General features: G+C 32.6%; 8 protein-coding genes across 8 annotated transcripts; 3 read left to right on the top strand and 5 right to left on the bottom strand. All coding sequences in view use genetic code 12, as the record gives it.

The window, feature by feature from the left end:
- Positions 1-116: 116 nt before the first annotated feature.
- PPZ1 (salt homeostasis regulator) lies at positions 117-1,631 on the bottom strand (the record flags this gene model as incomplete). The annotated part of the gene is made up of 1 exon (XM_002545779.1): positions 117-1,631. One exon carries the CDS (start codon positions 1,629-1,631, stop codon positions 117-119), a length of 1,515 nt encoding a protein of 504 aa, XP_002545825.1.
- A 1,779-nt stretch (positions 1,632-3,410) lies between these two features.
- On the bottom strand, positions 3,411-4,115 carry CTRG_00605 (uncharacterized protein; the record flags this gene model as incomplete). Its single annotated transcript, XM_002545778.1, has 1 exon — positions 3,411-4,115. One exon carries the CDS (start codon positions 4,113-4,115, stop codon positions 3,411-3,413), a length of 705 nt encoding a protein of 234 aa, XP_002545824.1.
- A 1,445-nt stretch (positions 4,116-5,560) lies between these two features.
- Positions 5,561-6,694, top strand: CTRG_00604 (uncharacterized protein; the record flags this gene model as incomplete). Its single annotated transcript, XM_002545777.1, has 1 exon — positions 5,561-6,694. One exon carries the CDS (start codon positions 5,561-5,563, stop codon positions 6,692-6,694), a length of 1,134 nt encoding a protein of 377 aa, XP_002545823.1.
- Positions 6,695-6,963: 269 nt separating this feature from the next.
- CTRG_00603 (uncharacterized protein) lies at positions 6,964-8,232 on the bottom strand (the record flags this gene model as incomplete). Its single annotated transcript, XM_002545776.1, has 1 exon — positions 6,964-8,232. The coding sequence occupies one exon, from the start codon at positions 8,230-8,232 to the stop codon at positions 6,964-6,966; it is 1,269 nt and encodes a 422-aa protein (XP_002545822.1).
- An 880-nt stretch (positions 8,233-9,112) lies between these two features.
- Positions 9,113-9,496, bottom strand: CTRG_00602 (uncharacterized protein; the record flags this gene model as incomplete). Its single annotated transcript, XM_002545775.1, has 1 exon — positions 9,113-9,496. The coding sequence occupies one exon, from the start codon at positions 9,494-9,496 to the stop codon at positions 9,113-9,115; it is 384 nt and encodes a 127-aa protein (XP_002545821.1).
- A 511-nt stretch (positions 9,497-10,007) lies between these two features.
- PGI1 (glucose-6-phosphate isomerase) lies at positions 10,008-11,660 on the bottom strand (the record flags this gene model as incomplete). The annotated part of the gene is made up of 1 exon (XM_002545774.1): positions 10,008-11,660. One exon carries the CDS (start codon positions 11,658-11,660, stop codon positions 10,008-10,010), a length of 1,653 nt encoding a protein of 550 aa, XP_002545820.1.
- Positions 11,661-13,274: 1,614 nt separating this feature from the next.
- CTRG_00600 (uncharacterized protein) lies at positions 13,275-13,979 on the top strand (the record flags this gene model as incomplete). The annotated part of the gene is made up of 1 exon (XM_002545773.1): positions 13,275-13,979. The coding sequence occupies one exon, from the start codon at positions 13,275-13,277 to the stop codon at positions 13,977-13,979; it is 705 nt and encodes a 234-aa protein (XP_002545819.1).
- Positions 13,980-14,225: 246 nt separating this feature from the next.
- Positions 14,226-15,272, top strand: CTRG_00599 (uncharacterized protein; the record flags this gene model as incomplete). The annotated part of the gene is made up of 1 exon (XM_002545772.1): positions 14,226-15,272. One exon carries the CDS (start codon positions 14,226-14,228, stop codon positions 15,270-15,272), a length of 1,047 nt encoding a protein of 348 aa, XP_002545818.1.
- Positions 15,273-15,316: the final 44 nt, after the last annotated feature.

Here is a 15,316-nt window from a genome sequence, read left to right as displayed (position 1 = left end):
AAAATGTATAAAAGAACTATAATTAAATTGAAAAAAATATTTTAAAAAAAAAAAAAAAAATTAAAAAAATCTCTGGAAAATTCGCCAAATATATATTTATAAGTTAATCACATCAATTATCCTTCTAGACTCTTTTGAAGTTTTCTTTCTTGTTTTTCTTTTTTCATCACTTGTTTCAACGCAACACTATCCAATGGATCCAATAATTCAAAAGAACATAATAAATCTTCCAGTACTCCCATAACTGCACCCCAATTATCAAATTCTCCACAATAATTAGGTGCTGAAAATACTGTAACTAATGTTCTATCATTGAAAAATTCATATCCATCTTCAACAACCATATGAGCTCGACAAACTAAATCAAAATTAAATTTACTTAGAAATTTATTAATGGCAACTTTGGAGAATACATAAGAAACTCCTCTTTCGTTATCTTCCCATTCATTTATTGTATCTGCTGGATCTGACCATAACAAATCATTCAATAATCCAAAATCAGGCACATCTGTAGGTCTAGCTATATTTCTAATTTCATCCATTGAATTCAATACTGGAGATAATCCACCATGAACACAGAAAATTTTACCAGCAACAATAGCAGCAATTGGCAAAGTATTAAAAGTATCAATAAATAATTTCCAAGTTTTAATATTGCATCTTCGTTTACATTCATCATAAAATCCATAAACTCTCGTAACATTTGCACATTCATGATTACCTCTTAATAAGAAAAAATTCTCCGGATATTTGATTTTATAACACAACAATAATAGAATTGTTTCTAATGATTGTTTACCTCTATCAACATAATCTCCTAAAAATAAATAATTTGTCTTTGGAGGAAACCCACATTTGGAGAAAATACGAATTAAATCCAAATATTGACCATGAACATCACCAACAACTTTAACTGGAGGCGATAATTCTAACAATGAAGGTTGACTCAAGAAAATTTCTCTTGCTGATGAGCAAATAATTTCAATTTCGGAATTTTTCAAACAAACATTCTTGGTTCGCTTACTATATGCTGCATTAATCAATTTATCTATCCATACATCAATCTGTGAACTATTTGTTATAGATGCAGAAGTTAATGAAGTAGAAGTTGAATGATGTTCTATAGTTGGATTTCCTTCTAATTGTTGTTGTTGCTGCTGTTGCTGTTGTTGATCTTGAGAAAATGAAGATGATCTATTTAGAATTGAACTTTGTGATGTAGTTGACTTAATTGAATGTGTCATCGAATGGTTTGTAGATGTACGCGAGATTGAATGAGTTCCATTTAATGGATTTATCGCGGGCGAACTGGGGAAACTATTACTGTTGTTATTATTGGAAGAATTCCCATTCATGTCGTGTTGTATTGAATTGCTTGGTACTGAAAGACTATCTGTGGTACCATTTCTAGAAAATGAAGGTCTTTTATTATTATAATTGTTGTCATTATTGTTGTTATCATTATTATTGCTATTATTATTATTGTTCTTCAGGAATGATTTGGCCAGCCTTGACGATAATATTGATCGTGAAGATTTGACTGAACTTGTGGAAGCTGTGGTATCAGAACGTTGAATTTGTGGTAAAGACGAACTGGAAGATCTTGCTGATTTTGAACTTTGAGAACCCATAGTATTGAATTAATGACTATTTTGGTATTGATGAATATAGAATAAAAAAATAGATTGCTGGAGTATAATAAAAATGGATATACGAAACTAGAATGTAGGAAGAAGAAGAAAGGAAAAAAAAGGTATAGCAAAGGATATGTCAATTTTCTTTCTTATTATTGTTTCTTGTTTCTTTGCCACTTGTTAATTGCTGTATGCTCTTGTATTTGACAATAAAAAAAATTGAAGAAGTATTTAAGTTGGTTTGGTGTAGGATTGAAACAGTTGTTGCTGTTCTTATTTCTTATTGTTGTTGTTGTTGTTGTTGAAGATTCTTGGGAAAAGTTACGTCCAACTGTATGATTAATTTTTTTTTTCTCATTCTTTTTCTTTTTCTTTTGGAGTTTGAGTGTGAGTGTGAGTTTGAGTGTGAGGCGGATTTCAATTTTGTCTGCTTTCTGGTTTCCCCCTAATACAAATTGTGTGCGTGTACTTGTGTGTGAGTAAGTGTAAAATGAGAGACAGAGAAAAAGAAAGAAGTTGTTGCTCTTCCGGCGAGCAAATAATGCAGTTTACTACGATGGTCACCGCCACCGCCAGTTCCTTGTTTTTTGTTCTACTACGCTGATTAATCGTTGACGGACCGAACATTTAAAAACACGTATTGTGTTTCATTCCAACTTCTAGCACCAACAACGCCAATACCACCGCGCCAGCACTACCACCACCGCAGCCAATAAACATTTCTCTTGATCTCCCCACTTTTTCGTTTTACATTCATTTCTTGTTCAAACTTGGTATTCACATTGCTCCTCCTCCTCCCTCCCTCCCTCCCCGCTGTACACACCAATGTACTATCGCTGGTGACAAGATCTTAATCCGCTCAATATCAGCTAATCTCTTCAGTTCTATCCTTACACGATATACACAATTTTCAACAAGCCTTGTAAGATTATTTTTAATTTTAAACGTGAACTAAAAACTCAAATACTTAATTTCTAAAAAAAGACTGTATATATGTAGACCTTGGCTCTCCTTGAATGTATATACCACAGCCCATATTATGTTTCTAAAAATAAATATCTATCTATCTACACACAATACACACACGCATACATCTTGCAATTATCGGTGTGTCTCTTAGTTATAATTTTATTTTGCATTCTAAACCGTACATTGTGACATACAGACGGCAGAATGATAGTGAAAGAAAAAGAAAAAGAAAAAATATTTTTTGATTCATAATGAAAAATCATCATGTCAATTTCTACCGCCTTACCATTGATTAGTGAAGCATAACCTAAAATTATCACTTTAAAATGTCTTTACTTTCAAACAAATAAAATAGACAACACACAATGTGTCACATAGTACCTTGTTTAAAGAACAAAGAGATTATTTGTACCTGTAGTATACTTGAATATATCAACTATTGTAAGTCATTCGTAGTTAAAATGTGGAGACTTTTTTTTTCTTAGTTTATTGTTTCATATTCAGGAGCACGTGCTTGTGATTGGTTTAGACGATAATAAATAGAATACAAATAATACGAATATAGGTGCAAAGGAATATGTTTTAGACAATTTGAAACAATATAGAATGATTTATATTGTTTAAAAAGCTATTTGGCTAGTTTATGTGAAAAAAAAAAAAAAAAACACATCAAAATCGTATCAAAGTACTCGTTTTGACACTATTATTGTTATCAAAATTACAAAATACAATAAAACAGAATAATACAATATTATAGTACAAAACAGAAATATACAAGATCTCTAAAAATGTTAACTTCCTCACCTATTAATCTTCTATATCCGCCCAATCAATATGCTGTGATTCCCATTCCTCAAATTGTTTAAGCAATTCTTTTTGTCGTTCCTCATCCTCTTCCTCCTCCTCTTCTTGTTCCTCATCAAGTTCCTGCTTGAGTTGCTGCTTAGCATGGTCATGTGGTTTATTAGTGTTGTGTGAATGACGTGGTCTGTGACTGTGTCTATGTTCATCTCTATGGTTGTGTCTGTGTTCACCTCTGTGCGAGTGGTTCTTCTCTCGTATTGATTCTGTGCCACGTTCATGATGACGATGATGATCCCGATCTGCTCTTCTTTTCTCTGCAGGTCTTGATCCCAAATCCTTTCCAAGATTCAACATGTCCAATCTCAGTGCCAATGGGTTTGCACTGTCTATCTCTGCCGATGATGGAGGCGTGGGATAGCTAGATCTGTGATTCTTCTTTGGTGTACGAGGAGGGGCTCTTGGTCCCTTAGGTCTAGTGGTTGCATGTTTGTCTTCCACTACTTCAGCTTTCTCTTCATCATTATCATCATCATCATCAGCGTTGGCCCATTTGCTAACTAAGGGTTCCGATGCTTTGCTTGTTATTGGTTTATTCCATTTACTATCCTCAAGACTGTTGTGTTTGTGGTCGTCATGTTTTGAGTCTTGCTTGAGTGCTTCTTGAACTAATGACTCATCAGTAGCCCATTTGGATACCAATCCTGACATGATCTCGATAGTTGTTGATTTGTACAAGAAATGGCTGGTTGATTGATTGTTGGGCTTCTTTTCTCATCTTAATCTTTTTTTTTGTTCTCTATTCAATGCAGCGAAAAAAAAAAATTGAAATTTCATCTTCCTTGTTGATAATTGCAATTTTCTACAGTGCTGCAAAAAAAAAAGTTTAGATTGGAGTGCAATACAAATTTTGAGGACTAAATGAATTGAAGATACTTCTTGAAAATACAAACTGTATTGTATTGATAATAGTATCAATGTATGATTGAAGTGTCTTGTTTGTTTTTTTAAGGGGATTGAGCTTTTCATGAAATTTGAATAGGCTTATTGATCTGTTCACAAGTTAAATCCCTCAAGAGCGCTTTTATCATAGATTTCAAATGCCGCCAACAGTATGTCATAATAAACACTTGTGAATAATATTCATCAATTGTATCATTATTTAAAATCTAGAAATATTACTTATCTGTGATCTGCATGAATTGTATAAACATATGCTACTGCGCAATTGGAATTTCCTAATTTCTCTTCATTATCATACCAATTTCAGTATAAAACTAACTTTCAAAAGTATTGTTGAATTAGGAAGTCCGCTAGTAAGATCAACTACCCAATATGCTCCAATGAGACTCCTCACTTGGCCCATTCAATGGAGAGGCAATAATAATAATAATAATAATAATAATAATAATAATAATAAACAATATCACAAAATAACCACTGAGCCAAGTCCCACAACAACAAATGAATAGGTCCATTTCTGACGTCAATCAAACACGTCTCCTTTTGTTTAACTTATTTAATGGTAAGTCACGATGTCTTCGTTTTGCAACATGAGTAATAGGGGTAAAAGGAGAATAACCAATTGTTTGAACGCAATTTGCTTACTCCCAGATACAGAAATTCGTAATTGCGCCTTTCTTATCGTTAGTGACCCATCCATCACACATACACCAAAAAAAATAGGTGTAGATGATAATGTTCTACACATCTTTTTTTTTTTCTTACTCTATTATTGACAGGAAGAAAAATAGTCCAAGATTTTAAGATCGTTACATAGTTTAATAAATCCTCTATCAAACAAGATCCATCATATGGTAAGTTTTATAAATTGTTTGTTTAGAATTCTTTGATTAAATCCATTTCAGTTATCTATTGAAGCCCCGCGGTTTCAGTGGGGATTTCGGAGGAAATGCTTTTTAACACATTTGCACTACCACATATGCTCACGCGGAACTAGGCTGATGTATGAGTTTTGTGATCTATTGTTATCATTCTCACTTTATCCATTTCTACATTTCTTCTATAACAGGTTATAAATACACCATTTCATTCACTTCAATAAAACTTTAATCGGGGAAATATCAATTTACTTTGCTGATATATTTGTCTTGAATTTTTCCATTTGTGAAGACGAAAAGTTTTTGAAAAATCCCATGTTGTTGTGTCAAACTACTCCTACTACTACTTCAAGTACTACCAATTCAATTCTTGAACAAGAATCAATTGTTCCTACTACAAGTACTTCAAGTTCATTGAGTTCTAATAAAAAACCAAGATCGAATAGTTTAGAAACTATCTCATCTAATCCAAAACGTACTCGAAATTCAATTCTTGAAGAAGCTGCTAAAAACAGTACCATTAACACTTTTACACCACCTACTAGATCTTCATTTTCTATTCCTAATCAATTAAATATTTCAATTGAAAAGGCAAGTTTGAAAGATTATCGTAGAGTTGCTAAAACTTTATTACTTGCATTTGAAGATGATCCATTTACAAATTTCATTCTTAATACTACTAAATATAATAAATCAACTACTCTGGAAAATACCTATAAAAAGAAAAAATTAGATTTAATGTTATCATATTTTGAATATTCAGCTTATGATTGTTTATCTACTGAAGGTACTGTATTTATTATTAAAGATAATAATTTTGAAAAATCATTAAATGATTTTGATATTAAAAATACTGATAAATTTCCTTATTTAGGAGTTGCATTATGGAATCAAATTTATGGTCAAAAAATAAGTGATTCAAGTTCAGGTTCAGATTCCGATTATGATGATGAAGATTATTTTGCACCTGAATCGTCATCAATTTTTAATAAATCATTATTAAAATTTAATCTTAAAGCAGTTAAAGGACGTTGTCGTTTTAAAGTTTTTAAAGATAAATTACCATATTTGGTTAAAGTTAGAAATGAAGTTTTAATAAGTCAATTATTATGTCGTGAAGATGATGATCATCATTTTCCTTGTGATTTAGATATTTGGTATCTTGGTGATATTGCAACTTTACCTTCAATGAGAGGTAAAGGTTTAGGTAAAATTTTAATGAATTATGCAAGAGATCAATTTTTATTGGAAAATGAAAAATCTTATATGTATTTAGAAAGTTCAAATCCAATGAATAGAAATTTTTATTTGAAAATGGGTTATACTTTAATGAAAAGTTATTCGATTAGGGATAATAAATATGTTGATCTGGAAAAAGTATTACGACTAGATCCTAAAAATAAAGCTGTTAATATGGATGCAATGTTATATTATCCTGATTTAAAATAAATGAAGCAAAATAAAAAAGCAAAGATTATTGTGCATTATTAGAAAGTATTGATTTGATTTAATAAATAAATAAATAAATAGGTGTTATTATATGGTTTATTATTATTATTGTTATTATTACATGTTAGTATTCTTACAAAAGGATGAAGGGTATAATTTGTAGACCATGTAAGTCACGTTTGCTGATACTGTTCTTTGCAACCAGCCAATGGATTCCAAAAAAAAAAAATATGCACATATATTACTTCCTATTATTCAAATTAATAATCTCAAAATAAAGTATATAAAAAGAGTACAATAATAATAAACATGATGATATTTGGATTTACCGTATTAGCATTATCTAAGTTCACAACCTTGTCAATACCATCAATATTCACAGTTTGTGCTCCCTCGACAGTAACATCATTATCGATATTCTCCAATTCGTCATCTTGTCGTTTATCCATAGTTGGTGTTTTCTCTTCTTCACTATCCAATAACCTAACATCATCTTTAATATTACTAGCTATTTGTTCCACAATTGGAGTGGTTTCAGTTGACCAATTTAAATCTTCCTGTACTTCCGGTTTTGTCAATTCTTGTAATACCAATTCATCATCATTATCAGTCAAGAATGTCAAGACCTGCTTGTCATCCTTTATATTAATTGTTCTGTTTGAATGAAATTTATCTCTATAATTAACCAATTCATCATTGAAATTCAACAATTCATCCCGGATATTTTCAATTCGATCATAAATATTATCATTACTTTTAGATAAACTTTTCAATTCTTCTAAATCTGAACTATTCTTTCGTTTTATTTCTGCCAATTCTGTTTCTAATAAATTATATTGTTTATCTAATTTGGTATGCAATAATTCCAATTCTTTTAATGCTACTCGTAAAGTTGGTTTTGTCCAATTAAAAATCATATCTCGTTGATTCATATTTTCTGTATCTTCTCGTAGTGGTGAATTTTGATTCATTTCCATAAGTGTAGCTGTTTCATCATAATCATTTTCTTCTGATATTGAATCACTCATAGGCGGATCAATAACATCTCCATTTCTTCTTGTTCTACTTCTTCCTCTGGTGGTGGTGGTAGCAGTAGTGGTAGGATTATTAGGATCTAAGAATTGAATATCTTTTAGACTATGACATATAATATTAAATGCTTGTTGTTTATCAACTCTTTCTAGAAATTCACTTTGTTCAACAATCCGAGATTTAATTATAAAATCATTAGTTAAAAAATATGGATCAATAGTAGTTGAACTCATCAATTCAATCTCTAGATATTTTAATAATCGAAATAAATCATGCACAGGAATAGTTTCTTCATTAGTAGTTAATGACCAAATATGATCAAATATTGAAATATCTGAAGATGGTTCAGGAGTTGATGTGGTAATATTATTATAATCCTCTTCTAACTCTAATGATGAATTGAGGGGACAAGGAGAAGGTGGAGTTTGTGGAATCCTTGAAGTTTTAGGTACTCTTGGGATCCTACTCTTTTGAGGTGTAACTGGAGGTGAACAACCAATATTCATGAAGCCAATAAAAGTATTTATATAATGATATCTCTGTGTGTGTAGATCAATGGGGTAGAAACAGATTTAAAATATATATGAATATATTAGAAAAAAATAGAAAATCAAATCTGTTGGGTTTTGCTGTGATTTTTCTTATAGTTTACTAAAAACTGTGTAACAATTGTTCTTTTCTGAAAAAAAGAAATAAACAAGTCAGCAATGTGAAGAAAAGGAGTGGATGTTACTTTGTTTCAGTTATAAGGAAAATAATAATCAAACACGTAATATATAGATATATGTACTTAATTTATAATTGAATCCTCCTTGTCTCCTGCTTCTTCTTCTTCTACCTCCCTTTCAAATCACTGATTCAGATCGGAATGAGTAGACAAGTAGAAAAAAAAAAATTTAACGCTATGTGAGGATATCAAGGAAATTTCCTAATTTGTTATTGTTTTGACCTTGAGTGCACGACCAATTATTTCTTAATTGGGTGTTTGAGATAATTAAGCACTAGCGATATCAATGGCACACAAATCTAGATCCACATGGGAATACACAGAGAGAGAGAGCAATGAAATATGGGTTGTTTGTTTAGTGTTTTGTTGGTCAAAACAGGTAGAATGAACACGAGAGTAGAGTTAGTAGGTTGTTGTTAACTATTGCAGGACAAACAACGCAGACAGTTACCCTAACTATTGTCATGACAAATCAACTTCAGACAACATCTAAACGAACTCTTTTACAAGTCAAGTTGTCATAAAAACAAGATCAACTTCCAGTTAATAATAATAATAATAAATTCCCTGTCGAATTTACCAATCTATCTATTATACATTCATCTTACATTTTTTATTTTTTTTTTTTTATTAATCTCTTTCAACATCTATATTCACTTCTATGTCGTTTTCTTCATCTTCTTTTTATCCAGCCTATTTCCATCATTTTCAGATTCATCAGATTTTTCATCATTATTAGTATATCCATCAATAAAAGTTAAAACTTCATCACGTAATTTCAAATTATCAACAATAATAACAACTAATCCATCACTTCCAACTTCATATTTAATATGTGATTCATTAGGCATAGCTATATTTTCATCAAATTTATCAAAAAATAAATCCATTTGTTTAAAACTTTGTATTGAATCTAATAATCTTTCTTCCATTTCATTTAATTCTTTATTTTCTGGATGATCAATTACTAGAATTATTCTTAATGGATTATCTAAATCTTCTTCTTGATCTAGTATTGGATTGTTTGTTTCTATATCTGACATGATCTATTGTTTAATGTAAATATATTAACCGTATTTGGCTTGAATATGAAAGTGGTTCCAAGTTGATTGATAGTTTTAATGTTCTAACTATTTTTTTTTTTTAGTTCTTTGCTTTCTCATCGTGGATTTGATTTTTTTTTTTTTTTTTCTTCCTCTGATTTTCACACAATATGTTCCTGTTTCTGTTCCTGTTCCTAACTCGCAGTAATTAAATTTGCAACTATCTACAGTTAATAATTAAAAATTTTGAAACGTATTATAAAAAGAAAAGAATGGTACATTTTATAAGGTGCGTATCAACACACGTCATAAAATAATCTATAGAAGAAATAAGAATATAAAGTTATCTTTTATATATGGTAAAAAAAAAAAATTTAAAAACACATTGATCGTCACTTTAAAGAGAAATGCTATTTCAAGTATTTCTCTTCTTCTTTTTTTCGGGCCATTTAATAGAAAAGTAGCTTAGATATATCAAAATTAGATATATCATTCACAACTTGGTGGCTAGTTAAGCTTCCCATTTCTTGAATTGGTTAATCAAACCGTTGGTAGAAGCATCATGGGTAGCAACTGGAGCTTTGTCATCCAATTCTTTACCAATGACTTTAGCCAAAACTTTACCCAATTCAACACCCCATTGATCGAAAGAGTTAATGTTCCAGATAGCACCTTCAGTGAAAGTAACGTGTTCGTAGTAAGCAATCAAAGAACCCAAAGCAGCTGGAGTAATCTTTTGAGCCAAGATAGAAGTGGTTGGTCTGTTACCAGAGAATTCTTTGTGAGGAACTAAACCACCAGTGGCACCTTCGGCTTTAACTTTAGCTTCGTCTTTACCAACCATCAAAGCTTCAGCTTGAGCAAAGAAGTTGGAAGCCAACATTCTTTGGTGCAAGTTGTTTTCAATTGGGTTGTGGGATTGAGCAGCCAAAATGAAATCAGATGGAATCAATTTAGTACCTTGGTGGACCAATTGGAAGAAGGAGTGTTGAGCGTTGGTAGCTGGTTCACCAAACAAGATGGTACCGGTTTGGTAGTTGGTGAAAACATTACCTCTGGTGACGGATTTACCGTTGGATTCCATAGACAATTGTTGCAAGTAAGCTGGGAATCTGTGCAAGTATTGGTCGAATGGAACAACCAAGTGGGTTTGAGCACCGAAGAAGTTGTTGTACCAAACAGACAATAAACCACCAATAACTGGGATGTTATTTTCCAATGGAGCAGTCAAAAAGTGTTGATCCATAGCTTCGGCACCCTTCAAGAAGTTGTTGAAGTTTTCAAAACCAATGTAGATGGCAACAGACAAACCAATGGCAGACCAAACAGAGTAACGACCACCAACCCAACTTTCGAAACCAAACATGTTTTTGGTGTCAATACCGAATTTTTCAACTTCTTTTTCGTTGGTAGACAAAGCAGCGAAATGCTTAGCAATGTGTTTTGGATCTTTAGCAGTAGCCAAGAACCAGTTCTTAGCAGAGGTAGCGTTGGTGATGGTTTCCGCAGTAGTGAAAGTCTTGGAAGCAATCAAGAACAAAGTGGTTTCTGGGTTCAAGTTCTTCAAAGTTTCAGCAGTGTGGGTACCATCAATGTTGGAGATAAAGTGGACATTCAAACCTGGTTTGCTGTAAGCTTTCAAAGCTTCAGTGACCATAACTGGACCCAAATCAGAACCACCAATACCAACATTGACAACATCGGTAATAGCTTTACCAGTGTAACCAGTCCAAGAACCGTCTCTAACGGAGTCAGAGAATTCTTTCATGTGTTTCAAAACATCATCAACTTCTTGGGCAGTATCTTTACCATCGACTGGCATTTTTCTCAAAGCACGGTTTCTCAAAGCAACGTGGTAGACGGCTCTGTCTTCAGTGGTGTTGATGTGTTCACCAGCAAACATAGCATCTCTCAATTTTTCGACACCAGCTTCTTTAGCCAAGGTAACCAATTGGTCCAAGATTTCCTTGTTAACCAAGTTCTTGGAGAAATCAAACAAGATTTTAGAATCGTCGTAGTTTTCGTAGATCCAAGAGAATTCTTCAAATCTGTTTTTGTCACTAGCAAAAGCATCTCTGACACTGAATTTTTCACCAACAGTTTTGTAGGTTTCTTCCAATTTTTTCCATTCTGGCAATTCAGTGGCTAATTTGAATGAGGACATTGTTATATTGGTATGTTGCGTATGTGTTTTCTAGTGTAGATAATAAATCAATTGATTTGATATATATAATCTAACGGTCGATATCTTAAAAAAAAAAAGAAAGAAAAAGGAAAAGAAGGAAAGAATGAAAGAAAAAAAAATTTCTGATCAAGGGGAGTGGTGTGGTATAAATGCAAGTTGGAACAGAGGGGAGGGAGGTGGTTTGTGTACACCAAAATTAGTACAACAAGAACAAGAACAAGAACAAGAAGAAAAAAAAAATTACTTCTGAAATCAATACTAGTACTAAAATTTACAAGGATAAGTCGGTTCCGGAAATTAAACAATTACCTATTTGCAATTGTTGCTTTCATAACTACTCCTTAAAATCATGTCTATCTATCCTTTCCTCCTCCTTCCCCCGGAATTCTAATTAGAGAATAACTTCATGTAGTTTCTTTTTTTGTAAGGTATTATTAATAAGTATGGTTGACTAAACCATTATTAATCTTTCACAATTTTTCTTTTTTTTTAAAGTTTGTCGATTCCGGAAGTCAATTCGCATCCTGCACAATGGTGAGTCGGATTGGCGTCGACCATTATTCGAGTAGAGTTGCCCCCACGATATCCAATAGCTCAAACCAAACGATGTGAGGAATATATGTGTGTATATATATACGACGAGTAATTGCCCTTTAGTGTGGAAACAGTTTTCTTTCAAAAGAACATTCTGTAATTAAGTACATGCATTGGTCAATTTTATTCAAGAAGGTATTTGCCACGTGAAATGTGCCATCAGAAGATACACACACATCTGAATTTTTTTTTTTTTTTTCTCTTCTTCCACTCATCAGTTGATTGTCATTTCCGGACTAGGGTCACCGGAAAAATGAACCCCACTAAACAGAGAACGAAAAAAAAAAAAGAATCCCACACCCTCGGGCATGTTTACAATAGAGGAAGATTAAACTTGGTATAACTGTCAAATATCATGATAGCCGGAAATACAACGGTTGATTCGTATTCTCTCGAGCATCAGTATCCGAAACTGACTAAATTGTGAGGTTAATGTGTACCGTTTTTGTAATTACGTATGGAGTTCCTACTAAAGTGCGTCATGTTTCTAATTTAATAGGAATCACAAAAAAACTATCGGTACTTCAAATACCATCAAGGGATTTGTAATATCCAAAGGGAAACAGTAGTGGACATTGGATATTGGCAATTTTGTAACATTATCAGGTCTTAAATTAAAGGTTCGATAGTTGGCTACAGTTTAAGTTCAAGACAGTTGTTGGCTGCTGAAATCTTATAAGGAAACTACACTTCTGTGGAATTTTCATAAATTTGACAGTGATACTACAACATCAACAACAGCTACATATAACCTCAATAGATATTGCCAATAGTGCTCTCTATCAATCTCGAACAATCAACTTTATGAATCTAAACTTTTTTTTTTTCTTTTTGCAACTCCACAGAAGCGCAACTGTTACGGAAAAATTCAACCGTTACCGCTGCATGGAGTAAACTGAGAGAGAGAAAAAGAAAAATAAAGAAAAAGAGATCAGGATGAGAGAGAAAACTCTCTAATCAACCAGCCATTTCTTGTACAAATCAACAACTATCGAGATCATGTCAGGATTGGTATCCAAATGGGCTACTGATGAGTCATTAGTTCAAGAAGCACTCAAGCAAGACTCAAAACATGACGACCACAAACACAACAGTCTTGAGGATAGTAAATGGAATAAACCAATAACAAGCAAAGCATCGGAACCCTTAGTTAGCAAATGGGCCAACGCTGATGATGATGATGATAATAATGAAGAGAAAGCTGAAGTAGTGGAAGACAAACATGCAACCACTAGACCTAAGGGACCAAGAGCCCCTCCTCGTACACCAAAGAAGAATCACAGATCTAGCTATCCCACGCCTCCATCATCGGCAGAGATAGACAGTGCAAACCCATTGGCACTGAGATTGGACATGTTGAATCTTGGAAAGGATTTGGGATCAAGACCTGCAGAGAAAAGAAGAGCAGATCGGGATCATCATCGTCATCATGAACGTGGCACAGAATCAATACGAGAGAAGAACCACTCGCACAGAGGTGAACACAGACACAACCATAGAGATGAACATAGACACAGTCACAGACCACGTCATTCACACAACACTAATAAACCACATGACCATGCTAAGCAGCAACTCAAGCAGGAACTTGATGAGGAACAAGAAGAGGAGGAGGAAGAGGATGAGGAACGACAAAAAGAATTGCTTAAACAATTTGAGGAATGGGAATCACAGCATATTGATTGGGCGGATATAGAAGATTAGAAAGTAGTCAGTTTAACCTTGTACTATTACTTGTAACAATAAATGATGATTGAGTCTGTTAAATGGTGTTTGTCTCACCCATTATAAAAGAGAAGCAACAAAAGAAAATAAATCTCTAACGCGAAATAAGCACTCCACACGCACAAACGATCGATTAAATTCCAATGACACTCTCTTGAACCCGCCCCCTTATATGATTTTCCTTTTTCTTTTTTTTAACCATCATTTATCCTCTGTTCAACCATAATGTTAACAAGAAATCTAACTAGAATATCATGTCGAAGAATATATCGTCTGGGGTATATTATACCAACTAGGAATTATTACAATGATCGACAACAGAAAATCAATCAAGTTATTAAATCAGCACTTCTGAACTCTACTAGATCAAGCAATTTTCAAACCATTCCAATAATGAACCGCAATAGACTTCCAATACGAACAATTATTATTTTAATAGCTGCATCAAGTTCATTTACAATGATGTTCTATGTTATGGTCCAGTATAAAAAGTTCCAGGATGAAGTTGTGGAAAATGATGGTAAATTAAGAAAACGACTGATATTTTTGCCATTATGGGCAAATATGAATCTATTTTATCAAAAAACTTACAAATATCCAATTGGATTGAAATATTTCGATACAGATTATTACGAATATTTAATTACAGAGATGGGCCAATCAAATAAAACAGGAAAACGTGAAAACAGTGTTGAAAATTATCGAAAATTATTACAAGATGAGAATATAAAATATTCAGTTTTGGAACTGTTATCAGCAAATGCTAAAATTAGACAATTGTTTGGATTACCATTGAATATGGAATTGAATTCTGATGATTTTAAAATTTGGGTCGAGTCAAAGTATCCAAGTGTTTCAGGATTACAGATTGATATAGTTGAGAGATCAACCAAGAGTGGTAAATCTACAGAATTTGATACCAATTGGATAGTGAAACCAATTAATGCAACTTCAATTGTTAACGACACGTTGGTTGCATTGGGATTAAAATTGGATAGGTTGGAGAGATCTGATGCTAGTATAAAAACACACGAAAAGGCAAGTGGAAAGATTCATGAGGTGAATGTAAATGAGAAAGTCAAATTGAATTCCAATCGTGATTATTCTGTTCGATTTGAAGGTAAATTTGTTGTTTCAGATAAGTCATTCGTTAATCTTGGGGTCATTAACTATTCTGGAACACTCGATTTTGATCATTTAATGATTAATAGGGGAATTAAGGTAACTGGATTGGATTTGGATTACGATGGTGTTTTGTATAAGATTTTATAGTATGTTGTTTTTGTAAATATGATTATCAAGGTTTGAAGAATTTA

The sequence above is a fragment of the Candida tropicalis genome (assembly GCF_000006335.3).
Source record: "Candida tropicalis MYA-3404 genomic scaffold supercont3.1, whole genome shotgun sequence".
Taxonomy (NCBI): Eukaryota; Fungi; Ascomycota; class Pichiomycetes; order Serinales; family Debaryomycetaceae; genus Candida; species Candida tropicalis.
This window is presented reverse-complemented; position numbering and strand designations above follow the sequence as displayed.